The sequence below is a fragment of the Cydia splendana genome, chromosome 24 (genome assembly GCF_910591565.1).
Source record: "Cydia splendana chromosome 24, ilCydSple1.2, whole genome shotgun sequence".
In the NCBI taxonomy this organism is placed as follows: Eukaryota; Metazoa; Arthropoda; class Insecta; order Lepidoptera; family Tortricidae; genus Cydia; species Cydia splendana.
Window position 1 is genome coordinate 3,086,950 of NC_085983.1, and position 13,690 is coordinate 3,100,639.

The following is a 13,690-nucleotide window of genomic DNA, read 5'->3' on the forward strand; positions in this document are numbered from 1 at the left end:
AGTTTTAGTTTTTGGGAATCATAAAAAAAAGATAGGTATTTCGAAAATCTACTGAGTCTGACGTTTTAAAAACTGAAATTGTAGAACAATTTTTTGTTTTTATTTTTAATTATTCGTCTAACCAGGATATTCAAAACTTATATATATATTTTCTCAAATACATCATTGATATGACTAACAAGTCCGAATGATCTTATAATAAATGAAACATAACATGGCATTTTACTTAAATGGGTTATATTTTAAAATATTATTACAAAACAAAAAGTATAAAAGTAAAATGATACGTTCCGTTCAACTGTATAGTAAATTTCAAATATGTAAGTACTACATGAATATCCCGAAAATACAAAAATAAATACTTTGCCCAGAAGTCAAAAAAAGAAATGCATAACAAAGGCAGAACATAAAAGAATTATGTAACAATATTTTAAAATACAACAAGCCCACAATATAATTATATACTTATCAGACTAGGTAGTTAAAATCTTATGAGAGTCGAAAAATGTTTCCACACATACATATGTTTTAACTTTTCATCTAATACATATACTATATCTCTCTGCTATATTTGGGTGAGGCAAATTGAGCTGAAAAGTAGCGTAAAGATCAGAGTGCCTAGCCAAGATGCCAATCGTTTGCGTCGTATTGCGTCAACGATTGGCGTTTTGGGTAGGCACCCTGATACTAAATAGATTATTATATAAATTAATACACAATGTATTAGTGGAACCAGAATGAGCGAGAGTAAGAAAATACAAAAGTGGTCCTAACTCTAACAAATACAGTTTTTTAAGAGCTCTCTTAGTTTTTTACTCGTTTCACGTAGACTCGTGTCGATGTAGTGATGGCGGCCATTTTGAAAACTGGACTTCTATTTGACAGGCGTACAAAGACATCGCATACTCATTTGTTTATCATGGTGCTTCTTAACACATTCAGGGCCAAGAACCCGACTGTCGGGTACACTGTCCGTAGCGACTACGCGCTACATACGACGAAACCGTGCGTAACCCGTACGAGCGTAACCCGTAGCACTTAGTGGCAATGAATGTGTTAATAAACTATCGATTGTAGAAGTAGCGTAGTTTAAAAAAAATATTGACAGCTGAAATAGATGGCGCTGTGTGCCTCCGTAGTATCTGCGGCAGTTCTGGTTGTCAAAAATTGACATTTGACAGTCAAGTGACCACTAATAAACATCGTTGTTCAGTGCCATCTACTTTAGGTGTCAAACTCGGGTTTTTTCTTACGTGACAACTCTCCTACAACGAATAATACTTTGCTGTTCAAAGTTGATTAGGGGCTGTCCATAAATTACCTCATCGATTTTTGACCCCCCCCCCCCCCCCCCCAACATCATCCAAAAATCATGCTTCGAATGACCCCGTTTCCTCCTACGTCATGCTACCATCATCCGATGTCCAGACCCCCCCCCCCTAATTTGAAATGACGTAATTTATGTATAGCCCCTTAACGAAGCACATGTATTCGTCTAAATGCTGTCAAAATTAGAAAATATCCATTATGTATAATAAATATTAGTACATTTAGTATTATAAATATAACAGTGCGATCACTACATCACACATAACACTCAATACATAAAATACCCTACACACACCAACGAAAGGCAGCAACACACACCTTGGTTATACTATACATTCGCTATCAGATATATGAGCGATTCTTTTATTTTTTGCCATTTTTATATATTGTGACCTTTTTTGCCACTTTTGTGTTATTTCTAGTGAGGATCGCGAGCCCTTTTCATCCTTATAGGAGAAAAAAAGTGTCCAAAATTTTCAGACTTTCCGTTTCGTGACCGCTATATAAAGTATACGGGGAAATGGTAACACAATAAGAAAAAAACTCTGGGACATTTTTTTATCCCATTAGGATCGAAAGAGCTCGTGATTCTGAGTAGAAATAACACAAAAGTAGCAAAAAAGGTCACAATATTATAAAAATGGCAAAAAATAAAAGAAACGCTCAATATCGGAGCGGCCTAGGCGCCCACAAATATCTGAACACACCTCTATTGAGTTCGTGTTCAGATATTTTTGAGCATCTAGGCCGCTCCGATATATCTGATGGTGACTGTACATTTGATTTTCTACCATATTTCAAGAATAGTCTAAGTTACAAGCATACTATTGGCCGGCGTTATGAATATCGACTTTATTTTGTTAAAAATAAGGTAGAAAATCAAATGGATTATTTGCCACCAAAAATTCATTGACCGTATAAAATGTGTCAAAAGTAAGAACTAATTCGTGTTATGTGTATTCGTAATATGTAACTTTATTTTAGTAAAGGTCTTTCTTATATGAAAAAAAAAAAAAAAAAAAAAAAAAAATCGTGTTAGACCTTACAGATCTGATAATGTCATTATCTAACATTTTTGAGCAGCCAAGGTGTTCAAAAATATCCCAACGTGCACTTTAACGTCTTGATATTAGGCTTCGTTCACATGTTTTTGAACACTTTCGATGTATCTGAACATCATATACCTATAGTTCGTTTTTTTTAGCATAAGAAAAAGACTACGCTATCTTTACGTGTATTTTAATTGAAAAACGCCTTTTAAAAATCAATAACTATTACTTATGAAAGCAAAAGAATGTAAATAATCGTATATGATTCATAATTGTTACATATTTGCCGTGAATTATTTTTCAAAAGTGTATTTCAATAAAATGACACGTCAAGATTGTTTACCTTTTCACTAATGCTAAAAAAACGAACTATGTCTGATAGTGGCTAAAATCAATGAATTTTTGCTTGCACGTACTTTTCAAGTTTCCTTTTGATATTATCTTAATTTCTTAATCTGTAAACAAAATGGTTTCTACGAATGTATACAGGGTGATGTTAATCGTATGTATACAGTATGTCAATTTTTCACAGGACTCTTTAACAGATTGTATGAACATACAGGGCGACGGGTGATGGTATACAGGGTGTGTAGCCGCCTCGCCGGAGACTCAGTCTTGTCTAGTTCAGCACGATCAGTCTGGGGGGCAGCATGCCGCGTTTGCTCAGCCAAACGCTGGAACAGACAAACATACATATTTTAGGCGTTAATCTGGAAAAAAAAACCAGACAAGTCTGAGTCGGACTCGCCCACCGAGGGCTCCGTACTTTTTAGTATTTGTTGTTATAGCGGCAACAGAAGTACATCATCTGTGAAAATTTCAACTGTCTAGCTATCACGGTTCATGAGATACAGCCTGGTGACAGACAGACAGTGGAGTCTTAGTAATAGGGTCCCGTTTTTACCCTTTGGGTACGGAACCCCAAAAACAAACAAATTCAACTATGGAGATCTACCCTTCGCGCCTATATTTTTAATTTTTAGGGTTCCGTATCCAAAGGGTAAAACGGGACCCTATTACTAAGACTCCGCTGTCCGTCCGTCCGTCTGTCTGTCACCAGGCTGTATCTCGTGATCTGTGATAGCTAGACAGCTGCAATTTTCACAGATGATGTATTTCTGTTGCCGCTATAACAACAAATACTAAAAACAGAATAAAATAAAGATTTAAGTGGGGCTCCCATACAACAAACGTGATTTTTGACCGAAGTTAAGCAACGTCGGGCGGGGTCAGTACTTGGATGGGTGACCGTTTTTATAGATAATGGTACGGAACCCTTCGTGCGCGTGTCCGACTCGCACTTGCCCGGTTTTTTTTTCCACTGGCAATATTTGATGGCCACGCATTCTATAGAAAGTTATCCATAGATGGTAGGATCCTATAGATGTGCATTACGCGTGCGTCCGTGAGGGACAAAACATACGCAATGCGACACTATGATTGGTCGAATCTATTTGCTGCCCACCATAATACATACTAAATTTACGTTGGCGAAAAAAAAAAATGCGAAACTGTGACAAGGACAAACAATAATAGCGCTTTCGCTACTCCTACTGTAAAGCCCCCTCCAGACTATGCGCGTGAATCGCGGGCGAAGCCGCGAACGCGAGTGTGGAGTCGATTTCGCAGGTCTGCGTTCAGGACTCCACACTCACGTTCGCGGCTTTGCGCCGCGATTCGCCCACGAGTGTGGAGGAGGCTTAAGATACATAAGACTATCCCGCTCGGTCATTCCCCCACCCCTCATGCCTGATCCAGTTATATACTAGACTAGATTGATGAAGTTACCCGATGCCGGCGCCCAGCAGCAGCGACACGAGGTTGGTGACGAGCACCGCCGCGATGGCGCCGCGGCTGAACAGGCAGGAGCGCCGCACCGACAGGCAGTGGCTCTGGAAACATCAATCAAGCGTTTTCATCACACTTGCTCGTCAAGTGTTAGTACACATATAGTATGTATCTTTAGGTATTCAATAGTTATTTGTTTTACAAGGGGGCAAAGTTGTTGTTTAACCGCTCGTGCTAATATTGATACCCGAGCAAGCGAAAGATTCCAAAATTGAACCACGAGCGTAGCGAGTGGTTCGAAACATGAAATCTTGAGCGTTGCGAGGGTTTCAAAGCACGAAGGTTAAACAAAATTTGCCCCCGAGTGAAACACAAAAATTTTCACCACACCAACCCGAAGCAAATATTAAATGTAAAATATCAAACAAAATCAAACCAAATCAAATCCAAATGAATGTTATTAAATATTTATCATCCAAAATCATCATTTAAAAGTAAATTCTACCAGCAAACAATAAGAAAACAACTCAAAATTTACATTTCATTACTTTGCCTCACATGTGAATAAAATGCAACTTTGCTATCAGTTTTTGAAGTGCAAAGTAAGCCTTTCGGAGCTGGTGTGGTGAAAATAAAATTAAACCAAATCTACCCTCAAATGGCTCCTTTGGAGGATAGAGGTAATCACTCAAGTGGATTCCGACATTTTAAAACAGAATACAGATACCGTACATAAAGCGTACGACTATATTAAACGCTCAGTGTAGTCTGTTACCTATCCTAGTATTTCTCTGTTGGACTGTTCGTCTGTATGTCACGATGCTTGTGTGGATTGTACTGTACCTGTTGGTTGGAGGGGACGCAGAGTTGCTGCTCGAGCACCTCGATGGAGGAGGTGGCGGAGGGAGGCCCGCGCGCAGACACCGGGTGCTTGAACCGCCAGTCCCTGCGACACAAACACATGTGTTAAGGTGGTTCGCTTCCCATACAAAAAAGAATTGCGTTATATTAAGTAATTACACACTATTACTACATAAATATGTGCACATCTGTCTAGTTCTAAATGTTTATTTGCGCTAAATTGATAATAAAACTTTGTTTTATTCAGACATCACGCAAAAAACGTTATTTTGGTATTGCATTGATAAATTTTTTGCGTGATTTCTGACCATATACTCTGTATCTTTAGGTATTTAAATAAAAGTAAACAAAATCTACCCTCAAATGGCTCCTTATGCCAGTTGAGGGTAGATGAAAACATTACACGATCATATAATGTAGGTTAAAGTCAGGTCGTTCAGTGTCAGATCCAGGCGGTTTTGTATTTGGTTGGTTAACCAATAAATGTTATAACTACCTGAAAATGTACAAATTGTTTGTTTACTTTTATTTAAATACCTAAAGATACAGAGTATAAGGTAACGCAAAATAAATAAATTAACCTCTTGAAAAAAAGGCTAATTAAAATTATGATTTAATATACAAAGACTGGTAAAAAGGGAATAGAGAATTCGCATGATTCTTTGAAAGAATGTAAATCCATTTTGTTAGTACCATGACGGCAGTTTTCTGGTGAAGTTACCGTGCACATTATATGTTTTTATCAAAAAATGGGTGGAAATACAACTTAGGCTCGGTTGCACCAAACTGTTCGTATCGTTAAAGAGTTCGCTAAATTTTTATGTATCGAAAGTTTCATAGTAAAGCGCCGGGGGGCGCCGGCTGACGTTGATCAGTCTGTCAAATGTGGTTGGTGCAACTGGCCCTTAAAAACACAAATGTTCATTGTACGACGCGCTAAATGTCACTCTGCTGGCCTGAGAGCCCGCAATGTTGTACGGCAATCCGCCGGCACGCCTCGCTTAAACGCGCATGAAACGATGATTTGCAACCTATTATTACTAAAGTAATACGGATGGCATTACGCATGTTTGTGAAAATAAACTTATTTGTTATGGATTAGTTTACTTACTTGGGGGGCATCTGGTCCGGCCGACTGCTCCACTCCCACACCCAGTCGTTGGACTCATCCTGAAACGTTACATCGGTTCATTACTACCTAGGGATATTATTATTATTCAGAGCCCACTGTGTCCCACTGTTGGGCAAAGGCCTCCCCCCTCTTCTTCCACTCGTCCCTGTGCTTTATCTGGCCAGCCTCTCAAGAAGGAGTCCAAGTTATCCCGCCATCGCCGACGAGGCCTGCCGGCTCCCCCGGTTAGACTCGTGGGGCTCCCACTCTGTGGATAACTTGGCCCACAAGTTGTCCTACCTAGGTATAGTGTAAAGAAATAGGCTCTAGAGTTGCGCCTTTGTATGGTTCTCGCATCAAAGTTGAGTAGTCATATCATATGCCTTATAGGAAACGGTAACGGTCGAAGAGATAGTTCAAAGCCGGTAACCGCTACCAATTTTTAGTATGTTGTTGGGCATTGAGACCCCTGCCGGGAGACAGTGACGCAGGCCTTCTACTTCATCTTAATGACGTTTTCAAAATCACTCCGTCCTCGTTCCGATTTCTGCATATTGCAACCAAACCGCAGAATAAATAATAGTACTGCCGTACAGAAAGGAAACTTCCTATTACAAAACCGAAGTTTGACACCGGTTCAGGGTCGATTCTATTCTATTCTTATCTGTGGTCGTGCACGCAAAGGGACGTCAAGTTGTGTCAACCCTAATAATTGCTCGGAGCAATGCTGAGCCGAACGGAGCCGAGTTTGACCGAAGTCAGGTGTGTCTCCCCACTGATACGAGGATGTAGATGACACGCGTGGGTTATCAAATGAAAGCAGATTTAGTAGTTTGTGGATTACGCGTATGACGTAGGTCGTAGGCTTAATAGGGAATATTACGCGAAACTCTGCGTAGGGGGCGCCACTACCACTATCCGTCACAATCTGGGGCTCTACCGCGAAACAGGAAAAACTAAATTTCGTTATCTAATCTCTCTATCACTTTTGCATATTCGAGCGATAAAGAGGCAGATAACTAAATGTCGATTTTCGCGTTTCCCGGTAGGCCCTTGTTAACAAACCGCCTTGATGCATTGTCAATGTCATATTTCATTGTCTGTGAAAACTTGTCAAAAAACAGTTTAAGGCACAGTATATAAGTTACTCTATGGTTTACTGGAGGAGCTAGTGCTACACTCTGGCGGCAGAACATTGCAGTAATACCCCCTATTAAAGCTAAGGCGGGTAGTTGTCAACTTACCCTCCAGCAGTTGATGTAGACTCCTTTGAGCTCGTCTTCAGTGGACGGCTCCAGGTTGGGACTGTTGGGGGGCGACTTCGGGCTGGAACAAACATTACTTCGTTAATACTGGCAATTATTAATTTAATTATTAAATTAAAAATTACAATTAAATTAAAATTTAAAAATTTACACATAATTAAAATACAATTAAAATTAGAAATTACTATTAAAATTAATAAATAATATTAAATTAGATTAAATATTTAGTTTGTATCTATTTAAGTTTCGATTTATTCAATACAATGTAAATGTCTGTAGACAGTGTATTAGGGATGAATGTTGAAAGAAAAGTACATTTTGTTTGGCGATAAAATATACTTAAAAATGTACTTTTACACAAATATTTTTAAGTACATTTTGTATTTAAAAATATTTGTGTTAAATGTTATTCCGTACCGTATCAGGTTCACAAGCTCTAAAATAAGTATAATAGGTATTAAAACTTTTTATATGTTGATTTTTTATCAAGATATCGCATTGCACGCGTCGCGGTCGGCAGCGTTTGAAAGGTCTCTTTGTGCACATGTAACATAATATACTTACGTTCTAACTAACCAATAGTAGTGCTTATGTCTTTGTAATACGGTGTACGAATGGTGAGTTTTTAAATACATCTATATATGTAGATGTATCGTATTGTGTTTCAATATATATAGCTTCCGCGTTACAAGGACGGAATCCTTTGAGAATACGTGAAGTGATTTTGATTTATTTTTCACATCACCTATTCGAACAAGGGCTTTTTCTTCCGTGCTAGGAGTTTTCTGTTCTATGACACATTTTTTTTGCATAATGTAAATGAAAATGAATGCCTTGTAGGTGATGTGATGTGCCAGATAACAAAATTATTTCCACCTTGGGCGTTAATACTTGAATCCTGCACTACGCTCGGGATTCTCTTTTAGAATCCCTCACCCTTGTGACACAATCTATATTTTTATAAACTTGCTGATCAAGAATGAAAAAAATCCGCGTATACAATTTCCCCGACAAAAGCACCAAGGCGCCATCACTTACAAGCGTTATAAGAATCGCATTAATCACACTAACCTAAAAGCTGTCCATTTGAAACTCGACCGTCACTCTGCTTACTAAGAAGTTCAATTTGGAATAGAAATGATCACAGACTTAAGTCCTTTTAGATTATTAAACGTTTATAGACCATGGCGCGTGGTTTTAAGGTTGTATTTCGAATAGACATGTAGTTACTACAGACGTTTTTAGATATAAGGTATCAGACGCCACAGTACCCGGTTTTAGACTTTCACGCGTTGTTTTAAGGTTGTATTTCGAACGGACAAGTCGTTACTTAAGTCGTTCTAAGAATGTGTAGTCGTAGTACGCGGATTTCTCTTTATTTACAAACACGCCAATGCGTCCGCCGTCTGGTATCCTGGTACTCGGGACCGGTCCAGCGGGTCTGGCATTCGTGGGATGTTTTGGTGTGGCAGACATTCTTGTCTAGGGTACATAAATATATCGGAGGAATGCGTTAAATGATTGACCATTTTAATCCTAATTTAGAAAATAGCATTGGTTGTTGTTGTTATGATAATGTTTTGTTATCAATGTTGTTTGGCGCCAGCTCTTAATTAGTCTGTCTGTAGTTTTACTAAAATGTTGTATCGGTAAGGCTGACGAAATATAAAGTGAACCGTGCTCTCGAACAAGTTTGAACAAGATCGGCTCAATTTATATTTCGTCAACATTTAGCCCCTGCTACACGGTCGCCAACAAGCCTTCAGACCGCGTGGCCTTGGTCTGTCCCGGACAGTGTAGACGGTAGTTGCCAACAAAATTTTACCAAAACTGACCAAGGACAGACCAAGGTCAGACGGTTAGAAGGCTTGTCGGCGACCGTGTAGCAAGGGCTTTTGAGTTATCTATGTCAATTACTAGACAGTCAAGTAGGTTTCTTAAGCGGTATCCAGACGGGCCCTCTAAAATGAAAAAATGCCCCAGAACGAAAATACTGGCCTTACAAATTGGTATTTTTGCGTCCGCACCTCATTTTATCGGTAATATCGGTCATTATCGGCGAGCCAAATTGGCGTTTGCGTCCGCACGTCCGGATTCGATCGGGCAATTTAATCAGATTGGCGAAAAATTGACTAGTCTGGATACGCCTTTAATGGCGTTGAAGTTTTTGAAAGCAAACCGCGATCAAGTTGGGCCGACGATCTATCTGGTCAAAACAAAATCGAATGCCATCGGTGGTAAGGGGACCTATTACATTGTGGACATTTTGACAAAGGTCTATGTCCAGTATCATTCATAACATGTACATAGTAGCATGAACGAGAATTTCCACTAGTCAAATAGAATTCTCTTGTCGTAAATATAAAGTAGTTCCTTGGAATTTAATACTGGAAACATTTATGATGTTGCTCAAATCATTTAATTTCATGATAGCCTAGTACCGACTAGCTAAATGGACCAGTCGGTCTGGTCTTGTCTCGTCTGGTAATTATATGTATGTACATACCTACCTACATAGTCTGCACTAACTATTCAGCTATTCACGCAATATTATATCTAGTTCTATAGAAATAAGAAACAAAATTGTAACAACGCGAATACGCGTCGAAGATAAGTTGACTAAATATAACTCAACTAGTCATTAAACTATATCTACTTATGTATCTACATACTAATTATTATATACTGTTACCGTCTCAAAGGCGGACATCTTGAAAATTCGATATGAACCAATGTCAGTGAAAGGGCAATAACCTTATATCACAAATCTGGCTTGGTATTGTCCCATAATAATGTTTTTTAATATATTTGTTTCGTTTATTATAACTAATAAACCCAGTATTTTCCTAGTGTTGATGTAATGAAATAATTTGTGTTTTACTCAAATAATATAGCAGTTGGTTTAACCGTCGTGCCTTGAATCCTCGCAACGCTCAAGATGCCACTTATCGAGCCACTCGCTACGCTTGTGGATTAATTTTGAAATATTTCGCTTGCTCGGATATATCGGGGCACGAGGAGTTAAATAATTTTGCCCCCATGTAAAATAATAGTTATTTGTTTTACAAGGGGGCAAAGTTGTTGTTTAACCGCTCCTGCTAATATTGATACCCGACCAAGCGAAAGATCTTAAAAATGGAATCTTGAGCGTTGCGAGGGTACAAAGCACGACGGTTAAACAAAATTTGCCCCCGAGTGAAACACAAAATTTTTCACCACACCAATTCGAAGAAAATATTAACTGTAAGATATCAAACAAAGACCAACCAAATCAAATCCAAATGAATGTCATTAAATATTTATCATTCAAAATCATCATTTAAAAGTCAATTCAACCAGCAAACATAAGAAAACAGCCCAAAATTTGCATTTGATTACTTTGCCTCACATGTGAATAAAATGCGAGTTTGCTATCGGTTTTTGAAGTGCAAAGTAAGCCTTTCCGAGCTGGTGTGGTGAAAATAACTATAATTTTTGTAAGCCTTTGACGTGTACAAAAGCTACTTTCTGTACTGTTCATATTAAAACATTTTAGCTTCCAACAGATAGGCAGTTTACCCACGTTCTCACATAGTTGCAGTAATTAAAATTGCATAATAGTGCAGTGCAGCGAACGCGTGCACTAATGAGGCTTCGGGTAATTAGCGTGCTAGCAAGTTTAGTAGCAACAGAACACAGCCCAAACAGTGTAGTGTAGGTTTAGTTAAGAGTACGTTTTCTTTATGTCATGTGAGTAAGAATATTTTTGTAAACATTATTAAAGAAAGGGATCCTTTTTCTGCCAACAAACTTTTAGAGTCTGTGCGGAAAGATAAGAGTCGTGGAATGTATTGAAACAATTAAGGGCGAATGAACATACTCGTATAGTATAACTCTACAGCTAATAGAGCAAAAACTAATACCTTATTGATTTTGATAGTTTACTATTGTAAAATTAAATTTTTACATGTCACATTTATATTTTGGTTTCTTGAATGAAATTGAATTGTATAAACAAGTCTTGTCTGAGCAACCATAATGAGCTAATTTAATTAGTGGAATCTGTTTTATGTGTTATGTTTCCCATTGTCAAAAAAAAAAAACAGTCTCTATACAGTTTGTAGGAGGTTGCACTTGTGCTGTTTTCATGAATAAATGCTTTTTTTTTCAATGTTTTTGGTAAATTCGAGGGATGAGGAATTCGATTCGATATATTTGGGAAGGTAAGGTGGGTGGGTTTTCTCTAATATATTCTCCCTAAATCAGTCTAATGAACTCTTTATGTCCGTTACATTATCTTATCTTATTGTTTTCGGGGGCCCTTTCGTTACTTCGACCCATAAGGATCTTTTGTGCAATTTCCCCCTAGAGAAGATCCGTCAACTACTCAAGAGCTTCTCCCACCATATCCGTGTGTCGGATGATGGAGCTCATGGGTAGCGTTTTAAAGTCCTTTGGTTTTAAGTTCCAGATATCCTGCTCCAAAGTCCTTCATTCTTTGTCTGGCGAAGGCGTGACATTACAGCTTCCCCTTGGCTACCTTCCTTTGACGCTGGAAGCCCTGGAAAGCATCACGGAGTAGTCTTCCCCTAATTAGTATGAATGAACTCTTTCTGACCGTTACTCCCCTACCTTCCTTTGACTCTGGAAACTCCCGTTGCCAAACGGAGGAGTCTCCCTAATCAGTATGAACCCTTTATGTCCGTCACAGCCTCCCCTTACCTTCCTTTGACGCTGGAACAGCTCGCTTGGAGGCGTAATTTCCTATAATCACTGAACTCTCTCTATCCGTTAGAGCCTCCCCCCTTAGCCAAGGTTGGAAAATGTGTAGTTGTAGTGAAACTAGTGTTTCATACAGCTTCCCCTCTCTTGTACCCACCTTCCTTTGACGCTGGAAGCCCTAGAGTGCCTCACGGAGGAGTCCCGGCTCTCCCTCTGAGCTTCCCTTAGCAGTCTTATGTACTCGTTCTCCGCGGCCAGGCCGCCGCCGCTGTTCAGCTCCACCCATGATTCTGGAAAGAGATAGAATTCGTCTTTAAATGCACTGCCTAATTTAGCGCCAATTTCGGTCTTCAAGCCTCGAGCCATAAAAGCTCTCGTCAGTGGCGTAGCTAGGCGTTGGCGAATGGGCCTTTCGCCCACGGCCTCGCATTTAGGAGGGCCTCGCGAAGACAACCTTTTTATTACCTTTGGAAAACACATTGAAAAAGGCCTCGCAGATGTGGTTTTCGCCAACGGCTAGATTGGTTCACGCTACACCACTCTCGGAGTAATCAAGCTCCGGATTTTTGTGTTTTCTTTAGGTCTATTAAGAGTAGTCAGAATTAGCCTTTCCTTGATTTGACTAGTAAGACTAACGAGTCTTTAAGCCTTCAGACTAAGACACGAAATTAGCTAAAACTCTTAAAACTACGCCTAATTTTGTCTTATTTATTTTTCTTATTCGATACAGCTAGCATCTTTTTAGGGTTCCGTACCCAAAGGGTAAAACGGGACCCTATTACTAAGACTCCGCCGTCCGTCCGTCCGTCCGTCTGTCACCAGGCTGTATCTTATGAACCGTGATAGCTAGGCAGTTGAAATTTTCACAGATGATGTATTTCTGTTGCCGCTATAACAACAAATACTAAAAAGTACGGAACCCCCGTTGGGCGAGTCCAACTCGCACTTGTCCGGTTTTTTTTTATCGCTTGTTTGATATTTTTGATCATGACTACTGATTGCTCCTTTAAAATACTGGTCAGTGACCCCTAATTTTTTTAGACATGTAATTGTATGGGTATTGGGGGTCGACAAGCATGGTTTACGCAAACCAAACACATACTCAGCATACTTTCTAAATGGCAGACATCGCAGACATTTTATCGACAAAGCAGTACCAGGGGAGCATGGGTTATCAGGCGACGCTATCTGCGAGGGACAAAGTGTGTGCATGAGTTTAGATCAGTACTTTGGACTAGGAGGTTTAAATTTATTAGCTGTGACCTTTTGAACTTCAACACTGCATCGCTGCGTGCGTGGGCTGTTTCCTGCCATGAGGGCCCGGTACAGACGGACTGCAACCTGTATGGGAACTGCACGCCGACGTGGCAGTTGGCGTGCAGTTCTCATACAAATTGCAGTCGGGTTGCAGTCAATCTGTAGCGGGCCTTAGATATATAAACATCAACATATTCAAACATACAAGCCTTAGGATAGCTGATGCTACTCATTTATCAGTGTATTTGCTATGCGTCAGTTTGCGGTTTGTTAACGTATTACATTACTCTATAATTATCATATTTTATCGTTTATATTTATAATAAAAT

General features: G+C 39.3%; 1 protein-coding gene and 1 long non-coding RNA gene across 3 annotated transcripts in view; one reads left to right on the forward strand and one right to left on the reverse strand.

The window, feature by feature from the left end:
• Window positions 1-310: 310 nt before the first annotated feature.
• On the forward strand, window positions 311-2,503 carry LOC134802523 (uncharacterized). Its single transcript, XR_010145846.1, has 3 exons — window positions 311-1,308; window positions 1,483-2,283; window positions 2,369-2,503. It is a non-coding gene; the product is annotated as an uncharacterized LOC134802523 (long non-coding RNA).
• Window positions 2,293-13,690, reverse strand: part of LOC134802457 (BCL2/adenovirus E1B 19 kDa protein-interacting protein 3) — a 68,139-nt gene continuing 56,741 nt past the window's right edge. For both annotated transcript variants that reach the window (XM_063775127.1, XM_063775128.1), the window contains exons 2-7: window positions 12,262-12,394; window positions 7,383-7,464; window positions 6,139-6,197; window positions 5,010-5,112; window positions 4,167-4,270; window positions 2,293-3,052 (exon numbers count right to left, since the gene is read on the reverse strand). In XM_063775127.1, coding sequence (XP_063631197.1) covers window positions 2,998-3,052; window positions 4,167-4,270; window positions 5,010-5,112; window positions 6,139-6,197; window positions 7,383-7,464; window positions 12,262-12,394 — 536 coding nt within the window. In that variant the 3' untranslated portion in view covers window positions 2,293-2,997. The remainder of the gene's footprint in view (window positions 3,053-4,166; window positions 4,271-5,009; window positions 5,113-6,138; window positions 6,198-7,382; window positions 7,465-12,261; window positions 12,395-13,690) is intronic.